The sequence below is a fragment of the Osmia lignaria genome, chromosome 15, assembly GCF_051020975.1.
Source record: "Osmia lignaria lignaria isolate PbOS001 chromosome 15, iyOsmLign1, whole genome shotgun sequence".
Classification (NCBI taxonomy): domain Eukaryota; kingdom Metazoa; phylum Arthropoda; class Insecta; order Hymenoptera; family Megachilidae; genus Osmia; species Osmia lignaria.
In genome coordinates, this window is record NC_135046.1 from 9,672,284 (window position 1) to 9,689,348 (window position 17,065).

Sequence of the window (17,065 nt, forward strand, 5' to 3'; positions counted from 1 at the left end):
TCCTCGAAGTAGAAGCTAAGATCGTTAGTCTGATTTTCGCATTTATGTTTAATGCTGAGGGTACTGAAAACTTTCTCCTCGCGAAGGAATATTTCTAATTAAACATCAACTTTCTTTCAGGGCAACGAATCGAATGAATACCGTAATTATATTATTACGTGATTCATTACGGCTTAATTAATCATTTATATATATTTGTGATTAAATCAGGCTTTCATAAGGAAAATTTGATATAAGGAAAGCAGGAAAATTTTTCTCAATAGAAAATTCTTACCAAAAATTTCAATAATTAAAATGAAAATTTTTCAATTTTACTCCCACTATAATTTTTCTAATCTCAGTTTTTTTGCTTGAAATTTTCCTGACCTCCAGAGACACTTTTTATCAAAGGAATTCATTGGCCGCTAATAGCATCTTTATCGAGCACGTGCCCGGTTATTTGCTTAATCGGCAATGACGCGAGTTATCGCGAACCGATTATGCATTTTCGCTGTTCGTGTGTTCAGCGAACAGTGCAGTGGAATTGCATCGTCGAAGATAGCTGGCGGTCACGTCTCTCTGTGGTTTCTTCTTGAAAAATCTTTTACGAGCTGCCGTTTCGAACGTGCACGACCGCAAATCTCCCTTGTGGCTTTATTACGACGAATAGATCGAGCCGAAATATCAGTGGAATCGTGAACATGTGTTACGATAAACGCCAGGAGGGCATTAACGTATTAGATGAATCTCTGTGGAGTAATGCTGGAGCTGATTTCAAAATCAATAAATTCCACGTCAATTTATTTTCAAAATATAGCCCGAGTTTCTAATTATAACACAGGGATTCATTTTGAAAAAAAATTTAACGTGAAATTAGTGCAGTTACAATATTTACGTGAATTCGACTCAGTCCTCATTTTAGATCTAAAATCGTCGCATTCTATTGATTTATCGGCCACCAGCAATTCATAGATTCTATGTCAATTCATTTTCCTAATTATAACATAGTCGGTGAATTCCATTAGAGATTCATTTTGAAAAAAAATTTAGTGTGAAATTAGTGAAGAGTTACAATATTTACGTGAATTCAAATTAATCTTCATTTGCCACCTAAAATCGTCGCATTCTATTGATTTATCGACTATCAGCAATTCATAGATTCTATGTCAATTTATTTTTCTAATTATAACATAGTGGATGAATTCCATTAGAAATTCATTTTGAAAAAAAATTTAGCGTGATATTACGTGAATTCGACTCAGTCCTCATTTTAGACTTAAAATCGTCGCATTCTATTGATTTATCGGTTACTAGCAATTTATAGATTCTATGTCAATTTATTTTTCTAATTATAACATAGTGGGTGAATTCCATTAGATTCATTTAGAAAAAAAATTTTCACACGAAATTAGTGAAGAATTACAATATCTACGTGAATTGGACTGAATCCTCATTTTCCACCTAAAATCGTCGCATTCTATTGATTTATCGGCCACAAACAAGTCACAGCGTAATATCTCTTATTACTACGGGTATACATCGTGGAAACAGGGTAAATTTCTCGTGGCGATCGTGTCCGGCAACAAATTACCGTTGAAGCCCTGACACGATGCTAGGCTCGTACGATATTTGGCACCTGTACCTCTTCCCTTGGTACCCTGCCAGCCTGCAGCAACCTTCTGTTACTGCATATCACATCCCCTTCTCTAACTTCCCAATCAGGAATCAATAATCATCGAACGACTTCGATCCTGAATTTTCTGACTCGATCTTGACGAAAGAATTCAATGGACAGTATTAGAGAGAGAAATGAAGACACGCGAATCGAACTGGTTCAATTTGGTTGATTAAATTGGCCTCGGCTTACGTCGAGTCATCGAGCACTCTTCGACCAGTGTTCACGGTTTCTGCGCGTCGAGGCGCATCTTCTTCGCGAGCCACGGTTCGTTTTCATATTATTTCTTTAAATAGAGTTTTGGGTGCAAATTGGGACTCTGATAAAGAATTCGTAGAATGCTTGTAGATCGAATAAATAGGAGCTTCGTTGATCTGGCAGTGACTTGTTGAAAAGAGAGATCGATTCTCTGGCGTTTCGAAATTCGATTTGGAGTTTAGGATAATATGATTCTACGTAGCGTTAATTATTCCGTCAGATGGCAACTTGGATGCCAGGTGATCAGACCTAATGAGGGGAAGTTTCGTTCGAAGGCTATTGGAAAAGGTATTTTGTTCATTATTCTCTGTTTAAAATTGTATTTGTTCAGAATGTTAATGGAATCTGCAGGTGGAAATAACCATTTGTGTGGATTATGAAATATTATTCACCTTGTTCTGTGAATTAATATGGTATACACATAATAGGCGTTAATATTCGAAGGTATATCCTTTGGGCTGAACACAAAGGGTCATTTGATCTCCGGATTCGAATCTGTCGAGCATTATTCGCTGATTACTAATTACCGATCGACAGTTATTCTCGTTAATATTCAGACGGTATCTTAAATGGAATAATTATTTAAAATTGAACTGAACGACTTAAACGATAATTACTGATATTATTAATAACCTGTAAAAAAAAATTATAGAAACTGTGTAAAAGTTTTAAATACTCTGTCAAAATCATTAAAATTTATTCCCCTGTGTTCCTTATCTGATATTGGATACACATTCTTTTTTATTAATATTTGATCAACCAAAATTGCCTATCGGCTCGAAATTTAATATTGATAATAAATCATAACTAGAATTAATTCGCACAATAAATTGGTTAATTTTCGACGATACTCGATACACGAATCAATTAACACGAAACACTGGATGCGTTACCGTGGTCCAAGCTTAAAAGCTTCGTTTAATCCAGAGGGAAGAGAATTTAATGGTTAAATGCACATTTCGATTCTATTTTGTTTCTGTATCTTTTGTTAATGCATACTGATGGGTTTACAAAAATTAATTATAATATTTTTCCTTAAATAATACAATTTTTAATTATTAAGTATCATAAAATGTAGTGTATAACTGAGAAATATAGATAATAAATAAATATAGATTCAAATTTTCCCGCGTATTCGTGTAGACGCACGGGCTGGTCCGCCATAGGCCTATATATATGAGGCCCCTTTCGCCGCGCTGTCAGTCTCCTCGGGACCTCCGAACGGGAAGGACGAGGACCGGGGACGTCCCCAATTTTTCCTGGGGAAATTTACATACACAGACTATAATTATAATCAATTTTTATATTAAAAGGGTTAATATTATAATTATCAACAATATTATGAATTTATTAAATCTAGTACTATACTATTAATATCAAAATCTGATAATCCCTCAGAATCAGAATAAAAGCCAGAGTCTATGATTATTTAATCAGACCTAAAATCTGTGTCATAATAAACACGAGATATAAAAGTATCAGTGTCCATTGACCTCTTAATAAAACAGACTGCGCTGTTGGCGAAACATCAGGATTCTTATTCCCGTTGGAGCCAGCCTGCGCCGGGAACAGGGTATTACCGTTTTATCGCCGTTCCGCGAGGCAAATAACGTCACGTGATCAAGTCGTTTTCCGGTGAAACGCGAACGCAGCTTAGTCAAACGTTCCTGGTCGGCCGATGAATGGTAAAATACCCGCGAGAGATGCTTCAACGTGTCGCTGACGTATCTGGAACGGATTGTCGCGTTGAAAACTAGTCCCATAGCTGAACGTCTTTCCTTTTCCCCGGTTCATTATATTTTTCTTGCCCGTTGCAGTTTCCACGAAGGCGCTGGCAGGTGCCAAGACTCTGGGCGGATTTTTATACAGCGCCGTGAACAAGGCTGGGAAAACCGTGGTAGAAGCTGGTGTGAAGATCAAGAAAACCGTCGAGGAGAACGTGAGTAACACGATGATTATTCTTTTATTATTTATGGTAGATTTTTGATAACTATCTACCCTCGCTATGACTGATATGTGCAATTTATATTTTTCTTTATTATATTGAAGTGCTGTATTATACTTACGTGGAAGCGTATCAACGGTAAAACAGGATTTTAATAAATTGTACGTTATTGATTTTCGATGACGAGCCACCACGACGCGTATCGTCAAACTTTTATATTAAAATCCTTTTTTGATTACAATTTACTGGACCCTTTGATTCGATGCCTGGTCCGATTTCAATAACACACAAAATTTCAACCCCCTGTTTCTCGTCGCAATTAATCGAATGGAACGTTATTTTATATATAAAAAAAATACACAATGGAACACGCGGTTGATGGTGGTAGTTTCAGAGAGAAAATGCAAATCGGTGGCATTTAATTACTCGAGTAACCAATTCACTTTCATCGACACGGTGCGAATTTTGTTCACCCTATTGTCGCGGTTTAAAATCATTTCCATGAATCAATTCAGAAAATTCTTACGGTTCGCGTTTTCCGTGCTGATAGGGAAAAGTGTTTCCTTATTTCCGTTCGGTGAAGTTCCCTTCCAATCGGGTGGAAAATGGTTTTCCCTGTTCTCATATTGCAATCCCTTGCAAACAAGGGTGAGTTTAGATGCGGTTATTTATTGTTATATGTACGTATATTTCATTGTGGAGTCAACAATAATCTATTCAATGGTACACAAAATTAATTCGTTTGTTATATCAAACACGAGAGCTTATTCTGCGGTTGTTGGAATGTTAAGCTCGATAATTAATTACTTCAAATATTCATGATTCCAGCAATAGTTATTGTAATATTAACATTGTTACAGTATAATAGTCAGAAGCTGCAAACAAGAATAACAGAATAATTTAGAGTTTAGAAGAAAAATGAAAAAGTTTAATTATGGCCTCTCTCCATGGTCCGCCATTTGAGCCAATAGAAATTTAATTTCCAAGACACTTACAATTTTATTTTAATATCTACGTTCCATAAAACAATCTCCACTATCAGAAGCCGCAAAGAAGAATAAAAGAATAATTTAAAATTTAGGAAAAATGGAAGATTTTAATTGTGGCCTCTCTCCATGGTCCGCCATTTGAGCCGATAGAAATTTAATTTCCAAGACACTTACAATTTTATTTTAATATCTACGTTCCATAAAACAATCTCCAATATCAATCTAAAACCTAAAATTAACACGAGGTAAAAAGATGTGAAACGTATTGAAATTTTCAGTAGTAAGAACAGTAATAAACGCGACGAGATATAATTATAATCTTCACTGACCGAAATTCATCAGTTATGCGTTTCATCGAGCATTCTCCGGTAAGAATTCACTCCCCCTTTCACCCCCTCGCTCGATTCCTCTCTATTAAATACGACTGGAATTCCAGTCGCGAATAGAAATGTCGTTTCATCGGGTGTAATGCACCCGACGAGTCGAGGACCATTCTTTGCAGGAGAAAAAAAGTTATTGAACACATTTTCCTAAGCGTAGCCTCCCCCTAGCTCCTCGATATATCAACGAATTTTCCGCGTTACACGCGTTTCTCGACTTTTATATCGTTTTTCGCGATTTCTTCTTGTTCGGTTATCACCCTGCCGTTCACCTATAGCGGGGTTCACGGGCAGACGAAAGTTGAATGGGATTCTTTGAATCGCAGCAATCTCTGCCTTCGTATCGTATTCCACGGATCCAATTCTCCTCGACTTCTAGAGAGGGCATTAAACTCTTCGTTCTTAACATTTTCAACTCGCGTACTTCAAATACATATTTCTAGCAAACAAATTTTTTCCCTATCGAAAAGCTGACGATAGAAAAATATAGATGGAAAAATACGATGTTTGTTCGAACTATAAAAATATCAAACTTGTTTCTCCACGTTTGTTGAAACGAATGTTATTGATCAGCAAATAGAGCCTCGAGAGCAGGTTCAAAAATAATCTTCAAGTTAATTAGGAATCTAGAGCGAAGTGGAACACTTAAGATTTAATTAGACCCGATCAAATATTTAACGCGTTGATCAACGGTATGTTTTCTGAAAATTAATATATCCTTTGTTCGATTAAATGTTGACATTTTTCTCATACGATTTTTGTCCGTTCAACGAGAAACAATATTTCGCTTTGTCTCGTCGTTTTTCGATTGGAATTGAATTTTTCCTTGCAATATCGCGCTTCATAATTTTTCAAAAAGGAATATTTTCACGGACACCGATGCGAAGGTCGCCTCTTTAATAAAACGCGACCGAATTTTCCATGGAAATACGACGCGGATGCTCGTAACTTGTTTATAGAATGTCGAAATTCATAAAGCATCGTTTTTAAACAAAATCCTCGAGCCATATACGCGCGTCGTATAATTAGCTCTTATGAAAAGGACGCTTATTCTATAGATAACGATTTTGATTTTAACGTAGCGATTGTCAACGACGCATTCGAACCACTGCGATGCATGGAAAGATTATCGGTATTACCGTCGAAAATTCTGATAAAATGAAAGAGCATCGGAAACTGCTGTGCAATTTATTCGATTTGGGTGTCGATCAGACCACGATTGATGCTGTCGAAGCAATTTGTAGCTGAAAGATGCTTCGTTTCCATATGAGTCTACGGACCGATATTGCAATTCTGATCAAGTGGCGCATCGAATAAATAGAAGTTAAAATGTAGGTCGTTGAAACTCATTACCCTAGAAATATTTCATTTAAAAAAAAAAAAAAAAAATTAATAAACATTGATCTTCCATAGCTGGTCAGTTTAACCCAAATTATATACGAGGGTAGATATATAGGGTGTCTCACTTAAACGGATACAGAGCTCTTATTCCGTAAATATTAATGATACAAAAAATTGTTGATATAGAATATCAATAGGGTCACTTTTAGGACTTGCTACTCAAACCGAGACGGATCTACTGAAAATCGGGAAATTTGTAAACGTTATATCTTGAAAATTAATTAAAATCGGAAGCTTAATGAATTCGTTTTGAGAAGCACTATTACATGATCTGAAAAAATATATGGTTCCATTTAAAAAATAAAACTTGACCATCTCTTAAACTAATAATGCAAGTGATTTTTCACTTCGGCCAAAACATAGACCCCCTTTTCCCATGCAATTTCCATATCAACAATTTTTTGTATCATTAATAGTACATAAGTGAAACACCCTGTACAGCTCATCCAGGGAACAAAAAACCACTGACAATTATTAATGATTTCGAAGGTATATTCAATTCCCTGTTCTCATCGTTGATCACTACAAAATCCTCAGCAATGTTCGTGCTTTCAAAAGCATAGAACTTTCCGTTTCTCACGTAGTTTCAGCAACGTTGCTGGTGGTTTACCGTCTTTCCTGGCGGGACACATGCCGTGTATGCACATGACGTGTAATTTCTCAGAAGCTACGTCGAGTGTACGCTTAATGCGCGCGACAGTCCCTGGGTGGTTTGGATTTTAAGAGGTCTTCGATTTAGAAACTGTCGGCGAGAAGTTTAGCGTTCCTTAAGTTTTCTGTGAAAATTCTTGGGTAGAAAAAGAAAGTTGGGAGACGGTAAATTATTTGAAAGTTTATTTGATTCAACTTTGAGAACTTGGAATATTATGATTTTCAATTATGGTAAAATTAAATAGGGGTAGTTTGCAAATTTGCAATATTGAAAATTTTCTATAATTAAATTGACAGAAATTCGGTTACTGGTTAACAAAATGATAATTACACCGAATTATTAATTTTACACTTTTAATATACCGGGGAGAAATTTTGCATCCCCCGTTAGCCGCGCATAGTTAGCGATTCGTTATTAATGCGAGGGATGGTTAACGCAGATCAAAATTAGATTCTCACGTTGCGGCAGGTAAATTCGAACGTGCCACTTTCCCCGATCGAATGAATTACATTTCCACGTTGTCGGTTAAGGGTGGGCGTTGATCCATCGAGGCGCATAACGAAGTTACGGGGTGTTGAACGTTTGTTGCGCGAGAAAAATTTGACCTTTTCACCGGGAAAATGAAAATTCTCGTTTGACTTCAAAGCAGATTGAACGTCGCGTGAAATTCAGATAGCAAACGAGTAAACTTATCGAGGGCGTAGGTGGGTGAACAGTTCAGTTTGAAACTTGATATGCTGGAATAATTAAAATTTGAGATTGAAAAACTAATCTTAATAATCAAAGGTGAAACGTGTCGACGCGTTCAATTTTTAAATTGAAATTCGCTGTCGTTAAAATAGCCGGTGTGAAAATTAAATTTTTGGAAGACAAATTTTCACCCTGGAAACCACGAATACCACGATACGCTACTTTCCACACAAGAAACTTTCTGGAAAGGGATGACTCGGCGTCTACTTTGACCGTTTGACGAGCTTCGTCCCTAATAGCGGTGAACGACGGGCGCGCATCGTATTATCTGCAGACTTCTCCACCGTCTGCGCGCTCACCTTTCTCCCGTTGATATATGGCCAACGACCTGGCGATATCTATCAACACCAGAATAGAAAGGTTGAATTAATGCAGCCGGTACTCGGTACGGTGTCGGATCACGTGAAAACCTTCTTCCGGGCAAGTGGCGAACTACGATTCCATCGGTGATATTAAATATCGGTGAATGATTAGCTCGATTACCGGATCGATGAATCTCGGTAATCTGAACGGTTGAATATAGTTTACAAAACATCACGTAGCACGCGTCTACGCTTCATCCCTCTTGCAGAAATATCCGACCACGTGCTGGGTTTCGTATTTTTCGAGAATTGCGTGCGCGAGGTAATCCGTGCCGTTCGTGACGCCCGGGGAGGAATAATAATTAAACTGGAACAAATTGAACACGTTAGAAAAATCACGGGCGACACGTTCGGTTTAAACATCCGAGTCCATTGCGTGTAATAAAAAATAACTGAGGAGAAAAAATAGAAAAAATATATTTGATAGCTTGAATAAGTCATTGAACTATCTTATTTTAAATAATCATCATTATATTGCAAAATAAAAATAAAAATTTCCAAGTGCGAAATTGCCCTTTTTGAAAATTTTGATTGCGTGGAACAAAAAATAACTGAGTAGAAAAAATAGAAAAAAATTAATTTCATAGCTTGAATAAGTCATTGAAATATCGTAATTTGAATAATCTTAATTATATTGCAAAATAAAAATAAAAATGTCCAGGTGCCAAATTCTATTTTTTGAAAATTTTGTTTTACACCTGCGAGTCGTTGAATAGCGATAATGCAAGAATAACGATCGGTCATATCATCCAACAAGTGGATCCGTACGCGTCAGGCTTCGAATGCGGCCACAGTAGTCGGGCCCGTTGTACGGTCAGACGCGCTTCAGCGCAGAAATGATTAACCAGCGGCCCGGGTACCACTGTGGTTACAGTTTCGAAGCCACACGTACAACGGTGCATACACAAAGTCTCTCCCGTGTATTTGTACGTCCAGTAACGAAACTACGACTCGTGCATACGCGGGCAAAGAATAGGGGCAGTTGGTATTGATCCAAGCGCCACCCTTTTCATTCGAGACCCAACTACAGAAGCACGGGCCAAACTCACACCGTTCAACGTCTTCCAGTTTGTGCATAGTTTTTTCTTTTTTCAAAAAATAGCAATAACGCCTACGATATGGTCTGTAAAATTGCTTCTTTTTGAAGGCCTTTCTGTAGGACATCTAGTTTTTTATTCATGTACATACAAGGTGTTGTATGAACTTCACTAGTATCTTTCATAGATTTATTTTAAATTTATAAAAATAGATATTAATTTTGATAATATTAATTAAAAGTGATTTAGAAACAAAATAATATAATTTTTAATTATTAAGTATTGGAAAATTTCGTTCTAATCTTTAAATCAGTTCAAATTTTCCCGCGTTTGCGGTTGCACGCGATTGGAGGTCCGTCACGGGCCTATATATATGGGGCCTTCTCGTCTGAATCGTCAGTTGCTCCCGGGATGCCTCGGGGGACGGATGGGAGTTTCCGGGGGAAGTTTGATTTCCAGTTTAATAGTATTTTTTTTACTCCATGATCAATATCTAGAAAACAATGTTGTACTGAATTTAGTTTCTAAACAAATGAAAATTTTTTATATTTTATTTTATCCGTTATAATCTAGCAGGCTATTTATCTTGTCTGGTTTCTTTTTCTTGTATCTCAACTTTCTAGAACTCGTTTACTCGTCACCGTGTCTCTCTGTGTTTGCTCGTGTTTTCCACCCACGTTTCCGCGTCTCAGCGGCGAGAATCGATGCCTTGAGCCTTGAACTTTCTCCGGCCTGTCGCTCACAGTTCTACGCACAGCAAGCTATCTATCCATAATTCTCTCTCAATCGCAAGTTTCATCCTTCCAATCCCCCTTGGATGATTCCGATTTCGTTTTGCGTAACGTCGATCCCATCGAACTGTGAATTTCAACGGGTTCTGGCAGCCCAAGGTTTGCAGCGAACAGCTGATTCTCCCCGGGACGATCCGCGAAACCGAGCCTTCCCTCCTCTGTCATTATCGCCGAATTTATCGGGCAAAGCGTCATAAAAGCTTGCCATTTGCGCAGCGTATTATCGATTTTCGTTAGCCCCCGCTGGCATTGCCCGTCCCTCGCAACTCTTCGCTTTTTGTCCACCAGCACCAGCTGTGCTGCCTACGTCTCTCACACTCGTCACCGGACTGAAGGTCAACTGTTGTTTGAAAATTAAATGATTGTCATTTGGACGTTTCGTATAATTGCAATTAATTTTATTTCTCTGGGACCATCAGTCTGAGGGATGGAAAATTGCAAGAGTAAAGGGTGGATTTTAGCCATTTGATAATTCCTCATTTTTGGGATTCAAAGGAAGGCTATTTTGAGAAATGGGAAATTATCAAACGTTTAATAGCAGATTTTAATTCTTCAGGGAATTACTATGTATGCATATGGTTGGGAATTATCGAGTGTTCCACATCTAAGCGATGGAGCCCGTGTAATCAAAGACACGTAGGAAACAATGAAACAGGATCCGATAATCAATCAGTTCCTGGCTCGGTACAACGATCCCTGATCGAGAATTTCCCGTATACCGTTACAGGGCACGGTACATCAGAGTCTCTTTGATCTTCCGGAAATCCTATTTTCGATATCGATGCGACCGCATCGTGGCTAGGCTACTTGAGGACTATGGAATTTTCACACTGTCGATGACCCGGGGGCTTGCCGCAACACAGGGCTACCCGGTCACGATCGTGCTACTCTGGGAAATTGAATGACATCGATGGGTGCTTTGACCCCTTCGAACGTAACGCGTAACCCTGCCGCATAATCTCCTGACCGGGGTCAAAGAGAATGCGAGACCCGGCAAATTGAATTGCTGTTTTTGTCCTCCGATACGCGGAAAGCTGGCAATTATATTAGCGAAACAATTTCATCCGAATTGTATGTTTTGTCTGACCATCCTCAATGTTTTTATGGGTTCAGAGACCGAGCCTTCCTTCGTCGATTGTTTTTACAAATTACTAAATGGAGGAAAAGAAATAGAAAAAACGGCACTCCATTCAATCATCGGATTTGTTATTTCAGATTATTAATTAATTTCAGCGGTAGAATTCATGCTTGGCTGATGGAAAAATTGGAATGGTACACTGACCAGGGTAAATACTTCGTTTTAACTCGCTATGGATTCGGATGAAATGTTTGCATTATCCAGGCAAATATTTATACTTTCACGATTTCCGTTTTTCGATCATCGAACCCGACCGTAGGGAAACAACCTCTATATTTCAATCAAAGAACGATTTTGTCCATATTGTCGACCTTTCTTCTTTTAATTAAATTATTCAAATATATCATTTCTTCTCGTCATTTTCACTGTTAGTTCCCCTTGAAATAACCTTTCGTCAAGGACCAATAACTGTCCACCGATATTCTATTCGATCCCACCCAACGAAACACGAGTGCCGTTCTGGGTGAACAAAGGCGAATCCTTGTTCAAAGGAGCGGTTATGCCAGGAAGCATGTTGCAAGGAGACACCAATTTAACGGCATACGATATTGAATTTGGGGCCTCTGACAATCGTATGGTAATAGTAGAGGGTTAGTCGCAATCATGATGTAAATCGATTTTCAAGGCTCGTGGAATATGGTAGGAAAGTTTACCCCTTGGTGCCAGGGACGAACGTGCCAGCCCTGCAGACACTTGGGGCGACTAATCGATAACGAGCCTTGACCTTCGTAGGGCTAGCCCGGTGCATCGCTCAAGGCACCCTGTTCCGCACAAATCTCGCGGATTAATATCCACCGAGAGATTCTGCATCCAAATCCGATCCTTTTTCTGGATTACTCTGATGCACCGAGATTTTATCGTGGTTGGGTGGAAAACGACTGGGTGTATGGCACACTTTAAGAAAAATGCACCCTTTGGATACGGTTATTTCTGCTGGAAATTATTTTGAATTATCTAATTTGATAATAAAATGTTATTAGAGATAATTTTTAGAGAAATCGTGTAAAATTTAGAAAATGAAGGTAATATGAAATGCAGAATTGGGGCTCTCTCCATGGTCCGTCATCTGAAAATTAACTCCAAGCATTTTTGCTAGGAATTATTATATTCAAATATAAATAAAATAATTTTATTTGCAATAAAAATGAAATTAATATATTTTTTCAGCGATGTTTAAGAGTTAATGGATTTATGTATGCAACTTGTGTAGGTAGTCCTTGGTTTTTTCTTCTCCATTTTTATCCCCATTTATTTTCCCTCTGCATTTGATTGACTTTGATATGGAAATGAATGCTAAAGCGAGTACACAAAATTGTTTTTCTTACGTCAAGCGTTCTTTCATTCCTCTTACACTGAATCTAATATTTCTTTCCATGATTTTCTTCTGTTTTATCGTCGTCATTTATCTTCCTCCGCTCGTTTGAAAATTCACGGTACACGATAAACGCGTCGCGAAACAAATTCATGATACATCAACTGTATCGTTCAATAACACGTAACACGTTCCGATTTATAAATATCGCCTACAGCTTACACGTGTACGACTAATCAGTTTATTTTCATCGTAACACGGATCGTCGCGTTTAATTGGAACAAAGAGGAACATTACGTCGAGTCTGGTATTAAATTTTACCGTGGAAAATTTCTCTTTTCCTTCGAGCGTTTTCCGATGCAACAGGCTCGATTATTTGACTTTTCCTTTTATTTTTCAAGACTAGGATTCTTCTTTCCCTCGTTACCTTTGTGCTCTTTCAACGACTCGTAATTACGGCTGCTACGCGTTGTTCCGAGACGATTGATCTTTATTCCAATTTTTCTTAACTTAACGTCCCTTTTTGTAGCCGAGTGTAATATTACTACCCTGGATTTTTATCACGATTTCTTAAACCGGTTAAGAGATAATTTCTCATCGATTCGATAATCGATCCCTCGTTTAATTTAAAGCGATTAGCAAAACACACTCTGTCCTTAATTAAACGTTCTGTCACTATAATGAATGAGAGTCACGCGCTGAGGCCACGATGTACCCGTTGAATACAAAATCAGTCGAGCAGGCACGTTATCGCGATGGAACGATGAAAAGCGGTTAAACTGTTGCTCGCTCGGCAAATCTGCGCTTGGCAAACATCGAAGGAGGACAAAAAAAAAAAAATAGAACATGAAATTCGAAACGGTAGCAGGAGACGCGTTAATTAAGCCCATAATTAGTGCCGCGTATGTCGTTTCACGCGTCGAAGTTTCCTCGTTAACGAAGAAACATGGTCTCTCTGAATGTTCCAAGGTCACGGCTCGTGCAAGCTTGTACGTATATTGGTAAACGAGAGGGAAACGAAAGCTCGAGGATTAGCGTAACTTCAATTATGCATCCCGAAGCAACGGTAGCTTCGTTTCTCTCGCCTATCCGACCGTTAATCGAGATTGAAAGTTTTCTCGTTACCTTGGAGACAATCTGAAAGTCGTTCGAATCTTTCCACCCTGATCTTACCCTTTCCACCCTCCTTTCTACACCTCCGCTTCTCGTTTTATTCGATTCAAAGACGTTCTCGTTATCGCTTCTCAAGTTTACTTCGAGCAGACTGATCAACCTTCGGACGGCGGACCGCGGAGAGAGACCTGAATTTTAATTTAAATCCCTATCTCTTATATTATTTCCATCCTCCCAATTTTACGCCGCGTTGGGTAAAAGGGTGTGAAAAGCTTGAATCGGAATAAAATACACGGGGGTGAAAGATGGTATTCTGGTTGGACGATGCATGAAACGACCCTTTCCCAGGGTAAACTCGAACGATCACGCGACAGGCTGGCTGATTTATCGTTAGCACCTTTTTAACGGAAGATAACAAGGAACTGGTGTAGTTGCAACGTTTCCGGTCCCATTCCTCTTCCTTTCAGTCGACGCTGTAACCTTTTCGGTCGGAAATACTTTTACCATTTCAAACGCAGAGCGAGTAAGTCGCTTCTCGACCGGACTTTAATATTCTGGTAAAATGAATGAATATTGTTTATTAGACTTAATAATGAAAGATAGTGTTGAATAAGATACGAAATTGATAACCCTCGGCCGGAAAAACCTTCGCCGACCCTTGGGCCTGGTTTTCGTCATCGCCTTTCTCTGTTATGGCCCTCTTCTTGCTTTTAAAAATGTAAACTACCCTAACTTCTAAACTACAATGCTACAATATCTTGGCCATATTATCGAATTTCAATATTATTGATAACGTTATCAGGGACGGAGTCGGTGGCTATCTTCCGATTGCAAAGTGTGAACTTAATTAATTCCCGATTAGCGGTTAATCGTATATCCGTAGTAGTCGATCAATAGACTGCAAGCCGGAGGCTCGGGTATACCTACGAGCCAAGTTTCTGCAAAGGTCACCCTCGAATGATTTGCATTCGTAAATTCGGTTGATCGTTTCCTTCGTCGACAGGATAAGGAAAATCATCGATTGTTTTATGAATTATGTATAAATAAATGGAAAAAGGTTTCGATTCTCCATGGTCGTTCGTGATGAGAAATCTCTTCTCCACGATTGTATTTATGAGTTTCACCCTCTGTTTTCTTCTCACCCTTCTGTCGTTGTAGAATTCATCGAGCGTCATGTTTAATTCACCGGATGTCCATTTCCTAGAGAAACGTTAAGAGAGTGTAAAAAATAGTGACAGAAGCGTGCCACAAGGTCTTCTCCGTTCTTTCTCACCCCCGTTCGTTCAAAGCAAATACAAGCATGTCCCAGTTTCCGTCAGCGTTGTAACACGAATTACAAAGCAGATTCTTTTTGTTGTAATATAAATGAGACACTTGCAAATACAATAAATTTTCTATATTAGGTACCATTTATATGGAACGGAAAATTCTTAGAATCGAGAACATCGGAAAAGCTCCTTTTACGAGGTAGAATTTCACTATTTTATGTGAAAATCCGTGTTACCGAGAGGAATTTAGTAAATTCTCACAGCTTTCGTGTCCAGCAGGGTGACAGGTGTCTGGCCTTCGAAAACGGTTCGCCTTGAACTTGAAACTGGTTGCAGCCGAGTTCCCGTTTAGTCTAGTTATTGTGCACCGCGATGCTCGTTATCGCACTTCGTTTGGCGTTAATTAAATCTCTCGAAACTACGACGCCGGTGTGACGCAGGTCGGATTTGAATTCGAACACGGTGAGAATTTTGCTTCGGCGAAACTTTGCCCCCCCACGAAGTCGCGTCAAGCGACGCAAAAGTATATCAGCCAGCCCAGTGCATCGAGTTTCACCTTGAAACCGTGCTAACAGGATTTCGATGAAACGTTTCCGCTCGGAACTCTGTTTACTGGAGGATGAACGTACTACTAACCAAGAGGGAACGATAGTAGGGTGAGATAGTGAGAGAGAGAGAGGAATTAGAGAGGGTGAAACAAGCACAAGGACGACTCTTTTTCGGTGCTTTCCACTAGATACGATTAGTCGGAATAAAATTTCCTAGGTAATTGGATAGCTTAATTGATTAAAGCACTGCTAGAGTGGAATTACGCGACGACCTTCTTCTCGCTGCTCCCTGTTTCTGTGTACGGGGGAAATTCAGATTTTCCTGGAAAATTAGTCTGGCTTTTATTTTATAGATTAGTGATTTCTAATATGGGGTGTACAAAGATTTCTATACAAAATAGTGAATTTCATTTGTTTTATTTTCTGAAAATTAATTAGATATTTCATTTCTCTCATCAATTTTCACAGTTTATAATTTAGTTATGGAATAGTGGTTCTAAACCTGGGGTATACAAAGTTTTCTATACAAAGTAGCAAATTTCATTTGTTTTATTTTCTGAAAATTAATTAGATATTTCATTTTCCTCATCAATTTTCACAGTTTATAATTTAGTTACAGAATAGTGATTGTAAACTTGGGGTATACATACAAAATAGCAAATTTCATTTGTTTTATTTTCTGAAAATTAATTAGATATTTCATTTTCCTCATCAATTTTCACAGTTTATAATTTAGTTACAGAATAGTGATTGTAAACTTGGGGTATACATACAAAATAGCAAATTTCATTTGTTTTATTTTCTGAAAATTAATTAGATATTTCATTTTCCTCATCAATTTTCAGTTTATAATTTAGTTACAGAATAGTGATTGTAAACTTCGGGTATACATACAAAATAGCAAATTTCATTTGTTTTATTTTCTGAAAATTAATTAGATATTTCATTTTCCACGTCAATTTTCACAGTTTATAATTTCGAAAAATGCACCAACCTATTCTATTGTTTCTTTCAATTGAAACAATCAGCAATGTGTTTTCTTTTAATATCCACCCCCACTTTCTTTTCTTTCAATCCGTACCAGTCCCAACGAACCGTGGAACGAACTTAGCATACCAGTCGGAATCGTGCCTGGAATTTTCACTTCTTGAGAAATTGCAATCGAACAGAAGGGAAATGTGCACCACCAATCTAAACTTGATATCGTAACGAATTCACATAGCCATTGAACGGCTTCGTGAAAAAAAATTTCATCAACGTTAGTAGCGCGCGATTCCGACTAATAAAATTGCACCGGAAATTCGGGGAAAACGAAGAAATGGGACTGTACAAACATAGATAGAGTTGTCTGATTCGTTTGGCGATGAAATAAAACCGAGGAAGAGCTGTGAGCAATAGGTTTCCTACAAATATTCACCGGGTGGCTGGCGCAAACATCAACGCGGTTTTATGGACCACTTTAACCGC

General features: G+C 38.2%; 1 protein-coding gene across 6 annotated transcripts in view; it reads left to right on the top strand.

Moving 5' to 3' along the window:
* Window positions 1–17,065, top strand: part of Sap47 (Synapse-associated protein 47kD) — a 53,225-nt gene that overhangs the window by 13,259 nt on the left and 22,901 nt on the right. For all 6 annotated transcript variants that reach the window (XM_034315369.2, XM_034315368.2, XM_034315364.2 and 3 more), the window contains exon 4: window positions 3,730–3,851. In XM_034315369.2, the coding sequence (XP_034171260.1) occupies window positions 3,730–3,851 (122 nt within the window). The remainder of the gene's footprint in view (window positions 1–3,729; window positions 3,852–17,065) is intronic.